Source organism: Periplaneta americana, unplaced genomic scaffold (assembly GCF_040183065.1).
Source record: "Periplaneta americana isolate PAMFEO1 unplaced genomic scaffold, P.americana_PAMFEO1_priV1 scaffold_26, whole genome shotgun sequence".
Lineage (NCBI taxonomy): Eukaryota > Metazoa > Arthropoda > Insecta > Blattodea > Blattidae > Periplaneta > Periplaneta americana.
Genome location: NW_027185507.1, coordinates 1,047,646 through 1,064,128, shown reverse-complemented (window position 1 = coordinate 1,064,128; position 16,483 = coordinate 1,047,646). Strand labels below are relative to the sequence as shown.

Below are 16,483 nucleotides of genomic sequence, written 5' to 3'. Positions count from 1 at the left end.
TAAAAAATGTAGCAATGTTAATCTTAATAATAAACTTCCATTTTCTCATATATTCCAATGTTTCATAAGGGAATTATGATATACTTATCTTTTTTCTTCACATGGCTCATATTTGTTGACTTTTCTTTATACATACACTATGAAAGTCAGAAAACCACCAACTCCAGCAGTGTTTATTTTAATTTGTAGCGTAAGATAATATAAAAATTTAGGTTTTGATGTATTTAACTGATAAAGAATGTAATTTTACACAGTATTCACATATAAATGTATAATATTTAAAGTTAGTAAGGGAAATAATAAGTTTTTTCTCTCGCCTGTAAAATTTGGTTTATTGGAGTTAGGGAGTTTGATTTCCCTGTCTCAATTCTACCGATGGCTGCTTTACACTATGAGTAGTACAGAACTGACTTACCTCCCAGAGGAGCTTGAGGAGGTTATCTCTGATCTTGAGGCTGGGCATGCTGTCGTCAGGCATGGGTGCTAACCAGATAGCCAGCAAGAACAATACCCCGTGTTCAATAAACGCGTGCTTCAAGTTGTGCTTCCTCAGCTGGGACATCACTTTGGGGAGCATTGCAATCTTCTTTATAGCAGGCATCTGCAGCCCGTTCAGACACCGATCTTTCTGCAATAGAATTGCAACTACAGACATACTGCTGGCTAGACAACAATTTTTCTGAAATATTACTTGAAAGAAATTACCTTCAAGAAGACTGAATATAAGTAGGCCTACATAATGTTATTTCACTGGTTGGCTTTCAATGGTAAGTACAGACCGATAATTTAGTCCTGACAGCTCAGCGACGCGAAAGAAGGGAAGTACCGGTAATAGGAGTAGTGGGGAGAGCTCCGGAGCAGAGATAAGGAATGCAGTACAGCTTAACTGTACTAGAAACACAACGCTATACCGCATGCGTGACATCCGATCGCTCTGACTGCAGGCAACAGACCAACCTGAACATCCCTTGGCGTAACCTAATGGACTCGCCTGACCCAGGCGCAGATTGCCGGCGACTGTCAGGACTAAATAATAGTACTGTACTTAAGAACTAAGTCACTCTATCTTTCTGATTAGTTTCAGCTTAATTAATACCCATTTTCTATTTTTTTGTGTCAGCAGCTACTATTACATTACATGCAGAAAGCTGGCTGTGTTGAAGTTGAATATCAAGACAGTCCAGTTTGAAGCTTGTCTGTGCATAAATTGTAAAGTAATCTCATGAGCAAGTTCATTACGGTATTCTGGTTCGGGCTCTTACGTCTATTATCAGGCAGTACACCTCACTTGATGATATGTATCAGAAGAACAATTATTGTTTGTATATATCTGATGTCTGATTAGTGTAATATGTTACCAGTCAGCGATGTATACAGTGGAGGGGATAAGGAACTGGCCACTCTACCTCATTATCTCCTGGCTTAGTTGCCTCATGAGTGATGCCTTATTGGTGTTACTTATGGGTTATGAGCTTCCAACCAGTCTTCGGACTATTGATTAAACATACATGATGTTGTTTCTAGTTTATATTAAACGTTGAGCCTCAACCATACACATGGGTGGGCAACTCGTACTCTCGAAGTGTGAACACAACCTCAGTGCAGGTAGAACGGACTCTGTACTATACTGCCTGTAAACAAGTTTTTTCGCCTCTGCAGTAAGTAGCGGCTCGTTTTAAGTGAAAAACAATATAATCCCCAGATCATTTCCCTTTAGTGATGAGTCGAAAGAGAAAGATTTTTTATTAGGAAAGGAGGTAAAGCTTGTATTATGTTCTATTAACTTTCTTACGATTGACAGTTCATGTTACAAATAAACACAGTGAAGGTTTTAGTAAAGAAGTAGATCTGCTTTAGAACAGCTAAAGGTAAAAATGGGCTCTCAACAAGGTGAGGCTGATATCAAATATCGTTAGCACGTTGTGCGTAATTGCACAACATATAATCGACTAGCTAAGAGCATTTACGTATAAATTTGAAATGTGGCTGTATCATGTAGAACATAGACAACTTCACTTTCTTTGACTATAAACTATCTTGAAGAGTGATAAGAAAATCTTCTTATCAAATACAGGGCCCTATTTCAAGACCTACAGCAGAATTCACTGGTAAGTTTGGGGAAACAGTGCCAATTGACAAGGAATAGAGATTTCTCTGAAATTCTTTTGGCTTACAGCCGATAGAAGATCCTGAAAGTTTATAGCTTGAATTGATATATCTACAGAACAGCACGCCACTCAGATTCCAGCGAAATCAGGAATCGAACAGTTCGCAATGCTGCCTAAGTCAGAATTATCAAATATACTCTTTGCTTCCATATATAGGCCTACTGTATGTGCTTGAGCCAGATTTTAATACAAGAAAGAAGTGTAAAAGGTCTCAAAGTAAAGAAAGAGCTTAGAAGTAAGTTTATTTCGTCTGCCGTGACATTTAAAAAATACTTCCTTGAATTTGTGTTTGTTTGCGAATACAGACTATTACATTTGAAGGGTACACGGGAAAAACGATCAAGGTCCATCAAAAATCGAAATTGAGTTAATAATACTATCTTAAAGTGGAAAAGAAGTACTATCATGTGGTCTAGCTAGTAATAAGAAATCATCGTTCTTGACATTCCACTACGTCAATTTCTATTAAATACACACATAACAAAGTATTAAGTGCTTAAACTTTAAAATTCGTTTTTCTCCAAACTTTCTAAAATGGACCTTGATCGTTATTTCCGTGTACCCTTCATTTCTGAGAACAGAGATATACTCTTTAATGTATAAAGACTTGTAAATTCTCGCGTTCTATGTTTCAAATAAGACATATAATAATAAATATTAACAAATAATAATAATAAATAAGTGTAATAATAAATAAGTGCTGCATCTATGTTTGTTGTCTCTTGAAAAAGTGTATTCAGGTTGTGTTTCCAGTACTAAAGTAATTACAAAGCTAGGAAATAATATAATTTCGTTATGTGTGTTTAGGTACAGTCTGTCTAAAATTACTATAATTATTGTACCATGCTTCATTCTGAAATTCAAATCATGGAGTAGATATCACGACCACCTGCATGAGCCGCCAGAGCCAACCGCGGCAATGAATTGCTTTTGCAGCGAACTACAAACAACTTGTTACTGCTGCGGCTGGCTCCGTCTGTCTTTCTCTCTTTCAAGGTTTTTTTAGCACTTTGGGAGCACGAGTTGCCCATCCTTGACCATACATATTTTATCCCAGAGAATCTCATATTTTGCAGACGATACAAGTGTGATTATCGAAGTAAATAATATGATCACTTTATATAAACACTTCTAATACAGTGTTGAATCTAATGAATGATTGATTGTTGATTGATATAGTGCAGATAAACTAGAATTTGATATTGATAAAACCTTAGAACATATCGTCGGCCTACAGGTGAAACACACTAAGTCAGTTTTTTAGTAATTTCAGGTTTTGGATGTTCCTTATGTAAAATTGTGTGGTCTTTCGTCTGGTGAAGTCCATTATGTCGTATCTATAATTCTTTATGAGATAATCAATAATTTCAATTTCCACTAAGTGCGAAATGAACGAAAATATACACGTACAACACACTAAGTCCATTAGTGGGTTTCACCTGTCAATTTCCGTCTTGTTTTATGCAGTTGAAATCAAACCTTACATTTAACACTTCACTTAATGTTTTTCACGTAACTATTATTGGTTACACTGTAAAGGTTTGGGCTGCGAAAGTGGATATTTGTACCAAATATCTTATTATTTATGTCCATTTTCATTTGTGATTGTACTAAAAACATGCGTGTGCATGTTATTTTACTGTTTATTGGATAATAACTGGATTTGCAGTGGTTTAAAGAGGCAAGAAGATGATAATGTTGCTTCAAGGTGAATTAATAATAATAATAATAATAATAATAATAATAATATTATTATTATTATTATTATTATTATTATTATTATTATTATTATTTTATTCTTTCGTATGAATAAGTGAGAACTGCATCAAAGTCACTAGAAACACCACCAAAAGAGTACTTAAATGACGAAGAGGTGGTGGTAGAAACAGAACATGTCTCTGGTAATGGTTCAGAAAGACAAAATACAAGATTAAGTTACACATGTACAGGAGGTAAACCGCATTCACCAAAAGTTCCTAAAATTGTTGACTGCACAAAATGAATTTACAGCTGGTTTGATAAAATTTCAGAACAACGAAATGAAAATTGCAAACAATTCTGGGAGCTAAATTGTGACAGACAAAATGATTTCAACTTAAATAACGTAGTCATTGATATACTTAAAGAGCATAGACTCCGCAATTATAGAGCAAATCAACGTGCAAATTCCAAGCAATATTGTTTCCGAATGAATGGAGAGAATATCGGAATGTGCCAACAATTAATTTGCAAGACTATGCACTTCAAACATACGTGCAAATAATTCTATCAAATGTTTGGGGAGAAGTAACAATGGGAATTCTAGTAACAGTGACAGACAAGAAAAAAAAATTCCCCAAAAATAAAACTAGCGATCAAGACATTGACACTGTTGTACATTCACAGAAATAGTTTCTTTGCTGTCTCAAGTCACAACACCAGAAAATCGCCCCAACATAAATGTTTGGATTTAAATCTGAATATTTAAGAAATTCATTTTCCTTACAAAGAAGAGTGCTCGAGTAAAAATGTTGCAGCAGTTAGCTTACAAAGAAGAGTGCTTGAGTAAAAATGTTGCACCAGTTAGCTTACAAAGAAGAGTGCTTGAGTAAAAATGTTGCACCAGTTAGCTTACAAAGAAGAGTGCTTGAGTAAAAATGTTGCACCAGTTAGCTTACAAAGAAGAGTGCTTGAGTAAAAATGTTGCACCATTTAGCTTACAAAGAAGAGTGCTGAGTAAATCTGTTGCACCAGTTAGCCTCGTCACTTGTCGATTAATATTTTGCAGTTACTTAAGTTTGTATTTCTTCAAGCCTTAAAAAAGACCAGTGCATAACACATACGGTTTATGGAAAGCCTAGAAATTGCAAGATGATTTTTACTCACAAATAACCAGGAAAGACAATTCTGTGACTGAAAAATCTGCTGATAAAGAAAGGGCCACTAAGTATACATCATTTAAATGTCCTACTCTTGACTTGCAGCCAAGAAATAATATGTCACTAGAAAAACAAAGGAATATGCTGTAATTGAAAACATAATTTTATTTTTATTTTAACTTGCAATGTGTGAAAAAAATTAATAACGAATCAATGGTATTATTCCATTCTATTTGGTATGTTTTCTCTATTTGATTTTTTTTTACATTTTCCTTATCATCAATAATAGTATAAAATGTTATTTAGTTTTCAAAAGAAATAATTTAAATTAAATTTAATTTACAATTAATATTTGAAGAGAAAAATTTGCTCCGGCGCCGGGGATCGAACACGGGTCCTTGGTTCTATGTACCAAGCGCTCTGACCACTGAGCTACGCCGAATTCAATCCACAGCACCGGACCGAATCCTCCTCCTTCAATGTTTCCCTTTGTGGCCTGAAGGAGGAGGATTCGGTCCGGTGCTGTGGATTGAATTCGGCGTAGCTCAGTGGTCAGAGCGCTTGGTACGTAGAACCAAGGACTCGGGTTCGATTCCCGGCGCCAGAGCGAATTTTTCTCTTGAAATATTAATTGTCAATGTCACAGATATTATTCTGTAGGACAAATTAATAATATAAATCTATAATACTTACTTACTTACTTACAAATGGCTTTTAAGGAACCCGAAGGTTCGTTGCCGCCCTCACATAAGCCCGACATCGGTCCCTATCCTGTGCAAGATTAATCCAGTCTCTATCATCATACCCCCACCTCCCTCAAATCCATTTTAATATTATCCTCCCATCTACGTCTCGGCCTCCCTAAAGGTCTTTTTCCCTCCGGTCTCCCAACTAACACTCTATATGCGTTTCTGGATTCGCCCATACGTGCTACATGCCCTTCCCATCTCAAATGTCTGGATTTTAAATTCCTAATTATGTCAGGTGAAGAATACAATGCGTGCAATTCTGTGTCGTGTAACTTTCTCCATAAATCTATAATATAATATTAAAATAATAAATGTAATTTGCTTAAATCTTTCCTATTTCCAATGGGTCTGGAAAGAGAAGCTTTTTCACTCTCTCAATAAATTACCGATTCCATAACAATTTTCTAATCAAAACAATTTCAATTGTCAATGTAATAGGTAATTTTGTTAATTCTGAACATATCGTAAACTGTATATTGGGATAAAATGCCAGTAACTGTACAAAAAATAACACTAAAACATCCGAGGTTTTCCCCAACCATAAGGTGAATGCCAGGTAATCTACGGCGAATCCTCGGCCTCATCTCGCGAAATAGCATCTCGCTAACACCAATATCATCGATGCTTAAATATCCTCGTAGTTGATACACCGTCGTTAATTAACCAATTAACCAATCAACCAACACTAAAACATTGGGCATTTTCATTTCCATAAGCAGGAGAGACAACAGCAACTGTAAAATTAGATGTCTACTGCCTATAATAGCCAGGTGAAACACATTAAGTGTCCACTGTCATAAGAAAGGCATTAAATCATCAACATCTCTCATTAATTTAATATAAATAACACAAAATAATTAACAGTTAGTAATTTTTTCTGCAATTTATAAGTAATATAGATGTATGGTGATACCTGCCATAATTGTAAACGGTAGGGACGCATATGTAAGTGTCTTCTTAAGACTCTCCATACTGTCATCACTTACACTGCAAGATCACAATTAGACTTCGTAAGAAAGAGAACTTTTTAGGACTTCGTAAGAAATAGTCAAGATCGCACTGAACATTCTCCTGAGACACACTTGCTCGTCCCACACTTTTACCTTTACACAGACAACCGGTCGTTGCCAACTGGTTATGCCATCGACGAATGTTGTTGACATTTGGGGATCACGATTAAACTTCCTACGAAACACACGTTGAACTGTTAGAACCGATTTACAACTCTCAAACGTCAAAACACAAAATGCTTCCTGTTGAGGAATCGCCTTCTTTGTTATTATAGCTGCCAAGGAAACAAAACAAAAGAAAGCTATCTGCGCAAGTTTAGAAGCCTTGATCTGCGCATGCATACAACTAAAACCCACTGCCTATTGGATCACATCCTGTGGCTGTTTACACTGCCTGCTCAATCAGCGCTTATGTGCGTGGGCCATGGTGCGAGTTCCTAACACTGTATGGTACTGCCCTTCAATTTCAGGATTCTGTTAAGTATCCATTTGGATGGTCGTCTGTTATGGCATACCAATATTGCAAATACACGAGCAAAAACAATAGCAAGAATGGTACAACTGTATCCCCTTCTAAAAACATGTGCATTGTCAACATCTAAAAAAGTGACAATTTATAAATTGCTGATTAGATCAGTGCTTTTGTATGGTTCAATTATATCGAATTACGCACACTTCATCCCCCTCTTATTTATTCGCTCGATTTCATACTCTCTCTCGCTATCATAATATTAATACTCCATCACAACGCGATAACACGCTAGAAATTCCACTTCACACATCATCTCTGTATTCCTCATCTTGCACTGTTGCTACCTCTCGTCACTGGAACTCTCTGCCGCCTGAAGTCAAGGGCTGCCAAACAATGAAATCTTTCAAATCCAAGTTAGAAAATTATCTTATGACGAGTTGCCAAACTAACTTACTATTATGACAAGTGTCGTATTGCATGTTTCCACATATTCACATTTTGTTTTAATGTTCTAGTGATATTTAACTTATTTTATATTTTTGTTTTCATATTTTCCGATAATGGTATATCTATAATGTGATAAGTTGAGCTATATATAATCGTAATTTTCCTTACTGTGTGTACTTAAAAATATTGTATTCACTGTATGCTTTGTACTGCGCTATTTTATTACTACTGTTAGTATTATTATTACTATTCTTATTTTTTATTATTATTATTATTATTATTATTATTATTATTATTATTATCATCATCAATAATGGCGGCCGGGTAGCTCAGTTGGTAGAGCAGCTGGCTACGGACTGGAAGTTCTGGGGTTCGATCCCAGGTGGTGACAGGATTTTTTTCTCGTTCCCAAACTTTCAGAACGGCCCCGAGGTTCACTCAGCCTCCTATAAAATTGAGTACCGGGTCTTTCCCGGGGGTAAAAGGCGGTCAGAGCGTGGTGCCGACCACACCACCTCATTCTCGTGCCGAGGTCATGGAAAGCATGGGGCTCTACCTCCATGCCCCCCCAAGTGCCTTCATGGTATATTACGGGGATACCTTTACCTTTTTACCTTTTTTATCATCAATAATTGTCTTATTTTTTTATACTTTGTACGTCTCATTTATTTTGACCTGCTGTTCACATTTTATTATGCTTTTTTCTTTTTTTCTGTATGTTATATATTATGTCTGATTTCTACTTACTTTTGTTTAAATTTTATTATTATTATTATTATTATTATTATTATTATTATTATTATTATTATTATTATTATTATTATCTTATTCAGTTTTATGTGTAAAATTGTAGTGTACTTTGTAAATTTGTAGTGTTTTTGTAACGTTTTTACTCCTGGTTGAGTGTTAGAGAAGGCCATATGGCCTTAACTCTGCCAGGTTAAATAAATCTTTATTATTATTATTATTATTATTATTATTATTATTATTATTATTATTATTATATGCACCTAAGACAACGTTAAATCCCATTCGAGTAGTACAAAATAAAGTGTTACGTGTAATTCATAACAGCGGGTGATACACAAGAAACGAACAGATACATCAAGATCTAAAAGTGGAAAGTATCGCAGTTATCATTAGGAGATTCGCTGAAACATTTTATAAGCAGGCACATTCCCACCAAAATGTATATATATCAAAACTAGGAACTTACAACCTTCAGTACTACACAAGACATCGTACACCTTTGTTCCTCTTCTCATAGTTATCTGTCAAATTTGTTTTCACGCTGTTCATCCTGGTTATGACGGGAGTGCAGCATCATAAATGAACTAAATGAACACAAGTTCTAATTAACGGGTTTGTATAAGATAAATACAATTATAAAGGTAGGCCTATGCTTGCCTCAGGCGTTTACTAAAAATATTGTTAAAATAAATTAACGTAATATTTTGAATAAATTTTATTGAGCTTCCTCCAAGTAAAGGCTGCCTAGAAGACAAAGCATACTATAAAATTGTTATTTTTTTTTAGTAAATGGTACGTAAACAATTATAATGGAGAAAAAGAAAACAATGGAGAAGGAAAAGAAAAAGAAATAACACAATTAATTATAAATAATTGAAAACTACTAAAAAAACATCATTAATTCTAGAAGAAACATAAAATTTCCTAGTATCTATTTGCTATCAAATGATCACAGTAGTCTATTCAGCACTAGTTGCAGGACCCAACTTAAGTGAGCAGATCGCCATAGGAAAGAGATCAATCTATTTACTTATAGAGATGGTTTCTTAGAATTTTTATAGATCCCTTCACTGCAGACAGAGATACTTCAGTGACAAGAGTTTATCCTAGACCAAACTGCTTGCAAAAACGCGATAATCTTTTTGTGATGATCCCTCTAGCCCCAAACAGTAATCCAATAACTTCGATCGAAGTTAGATGATATTTTTCCTTATAATATGGTATAGTGGAGTCGTATATGTCGCATTTTTCCTGATGTACCGCAGTTGGCACTGTTTGAAAATGATATAAAACATTTCAACAAGTTTAAACATATTTACGAAGAAATATATGCTTCCCGTAACCGAGCTAAGAGATTACTGGTAATCACGGTTCGAATTAACGACAGTATGGTGGTAACTTCCTGCTTGTAAAATAGCAGTTTTTTCAAATCCATGGCAATGTTGTAGGAACACTTACGCAGTTACGCAGCCATAAGATGCGGTCCAGCAGGCAATGCTAAAAGCACACTAAAACCACAGTCTAGTATATACAGTCACGAAGCTTGAGTTGTGAGGATGCTAGGAACAATAGACTGTGCCGGACTATTTCGCATTGTCTGTAATGAGGCTATATTAGCGATCCTAGTGGTTAGCAACTATCTATGGATGCATATTTACTACGTATTGAGCTTCGTGACTATATATACTAGACTGTGCTAAAACTGTCTTCCTTCCTCTTTCATTTGAGTTACAAACAACTTTCTACTCCTCATCTGAGTGATAATAATATGATGACTATAAACTGCTATACTCTTTTAAGTACACGGTGTATAATAGTATTAGATTAAATGAAATTAAGAGAACAAATGAAAGTACAAGGATCCTTGTAGACTATATTAAAACAAAACAATTAAGATGGTTTGGTCATATGAAGAGAATGACAGAAGATAGATTGCCGAAGAAAATGTATGAATGGATTCCAACGGGAAAAAGGAAGATGGAAATACCAAAATTGACATGGACAGAAGGAATAATTAAAACGATGAGAGAAAGAAATTTGGACCACCTCTGTGGTGTAGCGGTCAGCATGCTGGTCTCTTACGCAGGGGGCCCGGGTTCGATTCCCGGTCGGGTTGAATTTCCCGGTTGAGGTTTTTCAGGGTTTTCCCTCAACCGTAAGGCAAATGCCAGGAAATTCGAGCCACAACATTCCTGAATGTCACCGGCCTCATTCATCACCGAAATCATAGTCATAACAAATCAGTAATTTCCACCTGATGATTTTCCAATTCACTGCGGGCTAAAGTAAGGAGATGCACTATCACCTTTGCTTTTTAACTTCGCTCTAGAATATGCCATAAGGAAAGTTCAGGATAACACAGAGGGTTTGGAATTAAACGGGTTACATCAGCTTCTTGTCTATGCGGATGACGTGAATATGTTAAGAGAAAATCCACAAACGATTAGGGAAAACGCGGAAATTCTACTTCAAGCAAGTAAAGTGATAGGGTTGGAAGTAAATCCCGAAAAGACTAAGTATATGATTATGTCTCGTGACCAGAATATTGTAATAATATGGGGCCGAAACAGGTCTACAGAGGCCTAATTCGTGAAGGATGATGATGATGATGATGTTAATAATAATAATAATAATAATAATAATAATAATAATAATGATTTATTTATTGTACGAAATGGAACTATAAAAATTAGAGATTTATCGTTCGAAAGTTCGAAAAATTCAGATACCTAGGAGCAACAGTAACAAATATAAATTACACTCAGGAGGAAATTAAACGCAGAATAAATGTGGGAAATGCCTGTTATTATTCGGTTCAGAAGCTTTTATCAACCAGTCTGCTGTCAAAAAATCTTAAAGTTAGAATTTATAAAAGAGTTACATTACCGGTTGTTATGTATGGCTGTGAAACGTGGACTCTCACTTTGTGAGAGGAACAGAGATTAAGGGTGTTTGAAAATAAGGTTCTTAGGAAAATATTTGGGATTAAGAGAGATGAAGTTACAGGAGAATGGAGAAAGTTACACAACGCAGAGCTGCACGCATTGTATTCCTCACCTGACATAATTAGGAACATTAAATCCAGACGTTTGAGATGGGCAGGGCATATAGCACGTATGGGCGAATCCAGAAATGCATGCAGAGTGTTAGTTTGGAGGCGGAGGGAAAAAGACCTGTGGGGAGGTCGAGACCTAGATGGGAAGATAATATTAAAATGGATTTGAGGGAGGTGGGATATGATGGTAGAGACTGGATTAATCTTGCTCAGGAAGGGAGCGATGGTGGGCTTATGTGAGGGCGGCAATGAACCTCCGGGTTCCTTAAAAGCCAGTAAGTAAGTAACAAATCAGTAATACATATTGTAGCCAATTTGCAAAACCAGCTATTTGCAAGTTAGACGAATTTTGGCAAATGAGGAAAATTGTGTAAAAACTTATCCACAGATGCTAGAGGCATGATTTCTAGTTTAAATAATGGGGAAAAAATATTTAGTCTGTCTTCCTACAGCTCAGAAATATATGATTAATAGGTAATTAGTTATATTGTACATTAATTTGCAAATAGCAGGTTTTGCAGCCGAACAGAGCATTTAGCAGGATTTGCAACTCTATAGGCAGCCATATTAACGATACATTAGTTTGCAAAACCTGGTATTTGATCAATGTTAACAGTTTATCTGACAAAACTAACTTAGAAACAAACTGACTCTAGAAGAGAACATTATTATTTTCGTTACATACCTAAATATTAATGAATTTATTATTAATGAATTATTATTAATGAATTATTAAACACACAAATATTGTACTATAAAAAAGTAAAGAAGGAGAATAGAATACTAATGTTATAGTTTGAAGGTTTACTTATGTACTACTGTTTGTGAAAAGAACAACACCCAGAAAGAATGGCTCGAACGACCCCAAACTCGGGAGATGTGTAAAACAGAGTACCAAATGTAGTGTGTTCGTACGAGTCTCGCTTCAACTTGTCCTACAGCGATGGTCACATACGTGTTAAGCGCTACCGTGGTGAACGCAGTCTGAGAGCCTGCATTGTTGAGCGGCATTGCGGACAAGTTCCTAGTGTGATACAATATGCGATCTCGCTTCCTACGTATTCAGGACAATCTGAACTTCAACCCCTACATTAGAGAGGTCTTAGAGTCCGAGGTACTGCCCCTCCCTCAGGCAACTCCACATGCCATATTTCAGCAGGACTATTTCCGGTCACATGTGGCGAGGATTGTGCAAGTCTCCTTAGAAGACCGACGGGTATCACTGCTTTCCTGGCCTGGACGTTCGCAAGACATTTCGCCCATCGAACATGTCTGGGATATGGTTGGTCGGCAACTTGTTCGTCATGGTCCTCCAGCACCCACTCTTGACGCTTTGTGGACTCGCATACAAACTGCGTGGAGGGAGATTCCCCAGGAACATATCCAGGAACTCTTTGATTCCATACTACAACGCTTAGAAGCTCTGATTGCAGCGCACGGAGGCTTCACGGTCACAGATCAGGTATAGTTCTGTAATTCTAATCCTTTGTGTATTGTCATGTATCTAAACTGTGATATCAATTTCATTTCAGTCACATGTATCCTTCTTGGTGTTGCAATTTCTACAAACATCAATGTAATATAACACTTTACAAAAAGTTCGGTTCTTCCTCATCCATGAGTTCGAAGTCCACTACATCTGTATGTTCATCCTCATCTTCAGTCAGGTCTGCAACAGCAAGGTCTTGCTGCTGGTTGAACATTTCGGTGCAGAAGGTCAGGTTTGCATTCCGAAACCAGTTCTACCCGAAGTGCAATTCCAGAAGTCTTTCAATGTCCCTGATGTTTGCTTCTTTAAGGATGATACCCATTGGAATGTAGTCCTTTTGGAAATGTTTACCTTTTTTTGTTTAAGCTTTTGGATTCGCCTTTTCACTGGTACCATTCTCTTCATCATCTGTATCTTCTCCCCCAACACTAACAGAGTTATTGAAACAGGATACACCATATCCATCCACACTCATTTCGGCAAAAGTCGAAAAAAACTGTAAGATAATCACAGTAACCACTTCAAGACTTCAACACACTTAACATAAAAGGTTAGAAGTCCCCGATAGAGCGCGGGCAGAAACTCTAAGCTGATGTCTTAAATGCAGCAGTATAGTCAATTTAACTATACGAGCAAAAAGTAGCTTTATTATCAGCATCTAATAATATCTTATTCGTTATTTTAGTATGCTCAATGTAATCCTTATGGAGATCGAAATAGCAGCGTTTGCATCCGTAACTCTCAAAATGGCCATGTTGTCTCAGTGACATTTAGCAGGTTTTGCAAAAGTAAACATGGCATTGTGCAGTTAGCAGGTATTGCATCCTTACACTCTCCACACTTAGCAGGTTTTGCAACCGTATGCAATTTTATTTACTAGATTTAAAGGGTTTAGAGTTGGATTTGTAACCGAATGTATGGCTTATTACGTAGCTAATGACGAACTGACACCATGGTTACCATTATCTCATTTTTCATTTTTTTACAGTTAGCAGGTTTTGCATCTGGGCTACTCAGAGTAGCCAATTTGCAAAACCAGCTATTTGCAAGTTAGACGAATTTTGGCAAATGAGGAAAATTGTGTAAAAACTTAACCACAGATGCTAGAGGCATGATTTCTAGTTTAAATAATGGGGAAAAAATATTTAGTTTGTCTTCCTACAGCTCAGAAATATATGATTAATAGGTAATTAGTTATATTGTACATTAATTTGCAAATAGCAGGTTTTGCAGCCGAACAGAGCAGTTAGCAGGATTTGCAACTCTATAGGCAGCCATATTAACGATACATTAGTTTGCAAAACCTGGTATTTGATCAATGTTAACAGTTTATCTGACGAGACTAACTTGGAAACAAACTGACGGTAGAAGAGAACATTCTTATTTTCGTTACATACCTAAATATTATTAAATACACAAATATTGTACTATAAAAAAGTAAAAAAGGAGAACGGAATACTAATGTTATAGTTTGAAGGTTTCCTTATGTACTACTGTTTGTGAAAAGTGCAACACCCAGAAAAAATGGCCCAAACGACCCCAAACTCAGGAGATGTGTAAAACAGAGTACCAAATGTAGTGTGTTCGTACGAGTCCCGCTTCAACTTGTCCTACAGTGATGGTCACATACGCGTTAAGTGCTACCATGGTGAACGCAGTCTGAGAGCCTGCATTGTTGAGCGGCATTGCGGACAAGTTCCTAGTGTGATACAATATGCAATCTCGCTTCCTACGTATTCAGGACAATCTGAACTTCAACCCCTACATTAGAGAGGTCTTAGAGTCCGAGGTACTGCCCCTCCCTCAGGCAACTCCACATGCCATATTTCAGCAGGACTATTTCCGGTCACATGTGGCGAGGATTGTGCAAGTCTTCTTCGAAGAACGACGGGTATCACTGCTTTCCTGGCCTGCACGTTCGCAAGACATTTCGCCCATCGAACATGTCTGTGATATGGTTGGTCGGCAACTTGTTCGTCATGGTCCTCCAGCCACACTCTTGACGCTTTGTGGACTCGCATACAAACTGCGTGGAGGGAGATTCCCCCGGAACATATCCAGGAACTCTTTGATTCCATACCACGACGCTTAGAAGCTCTGATTGCGGCGCAAGGAGACTTCACTCAATACTGAAATCTCACGGTCACAGATCAGGTACAGTTCTGTAATTCTAATCCTTGTGTATTGTCATGTATCTAAACTGTGATATCAATTTCATTTGTCACAAGTATCCTTCTTGGTGTTGCAATTTCTACAAACATCAATGTAATATAACACTTTACAAAATGTTCGGTTCTTCCTCATCCATGAGTTCGGAGTCCACTACATCCGTATGTTCATCCCCATCTTCATTCAGGTCTGCAACAGCAAGGTCTTGCTGCTGGTTGAACATTTCGGTGTAGAAGGTCAGGTTTTGCTTTCCGAAACCAGTCCTCCCGGAAGTGCAATTCCAGAAGTCTTTCAATGTCCCTGATGTTTGCTTCTTTAAGGATGACACCCATTGGAATGTAGTCCTTTTGGAAATGTTTACCTTTATTGTTTAAACTTTTGGATTCGCCTTTTCACTGGTACCATTCTCTTCATCATCTATATCTTCTCCCTCAACACTAACAGAGTTATTGAAACAGGATACACCATATCCATCCACACTCATTTCGGCAAAAGTCGAAAAAACTGCAAGATAATCACAGTAACCACTTCAAGACTTCAACACACTTAACATAAAATGTTAGAAGGCCCCGATAAAGCGCGGGAAGGATCTCTCAGCTGATGTCTTAAATGCAGCAGTATAGTCAATTTAACTATACGAGCAAAATGTAGCTTTATTATCAGCGTCTAATAATATCTTATTCGTTATTTTAGTATGCTCAATGTAATCCTTATGGGGATCGAAATAGCAGCGTTTGCATCCGTAACTCAATATGGCCATGTTGTCTCAGTGACATTTAGCAGGTTTTGCAAAAGTAAACATGGCATTGTGCAGTTAGCAGGTATTGCATCCTTAAGCTCTCCACACTTAGCAGGTTTTGCAACCGTATGCAATTTTATTTACTAGATTTAAAGGGTTTAGAGTTGGATTTGTAACCGAATGTATGGCTTATTACGTAGCTAATGACGAACTGAAACCATGGTTACCATTATCTCATTTTTCATTTTTTTGGCAGTTAGCTGGTTTTGCATCTGGGCTACTCATTGAATAATATTTCATAAAACGTATTGGGATATAACAACTTTACCTGCCCAACAAAAGCCGCCTATTTCACATTAAAAGCGATTACATCCATATATGTATAGGCTTTGTGTTTTTTTAAATATTATAACACACAGGTAACACAGTAAAACAAGGCACATTACATCTAAGTTTTCCAGAATTGTTAAATTCTCTTAGTACCCATACATGTATTCACCACATTTAATTTGAAATCTCACAGTCAACATATTATATATAACAAAGCACACTACATCTAATATATAAAAGTGAATGT

At 36.7% G+C, this 16,483-nt stretch overlaps 1 protein-coding gene across 3 annotated transcripts in view; it reads right to left on the bottom strand.

Annotated features, from left to right (window-relative positions):
* Window positions 1–16,483, bottom strand: part of LOC138693960 (protein IWS1 homolog) — a 59,405-nt gene that overhangs the window by 18,804 nt on the left and 24,118 nt on the right. For 2 of the 3 annotated variants that reach the window (XR_011330642.1, XR_011330643.1), the window contains exon 7: window positions 416–628. Coding sequence is in view for 1 of the 3 variants with exons in the window: in XM_069817690.1 (XP_069673791.1) it covers window positions 416–628; window positions 6,689–6,754 (279 nt within the window). In the remaining 2 variants the exon portion in view is untranslated. Of the gene's footprint in view, window positions 1–415; window positions 629–6,688; window positions 7,073–16,483 lie in introns of those variants that run through there. The other variant, XM_069817690.1, reaches the window with a different exon arrangement.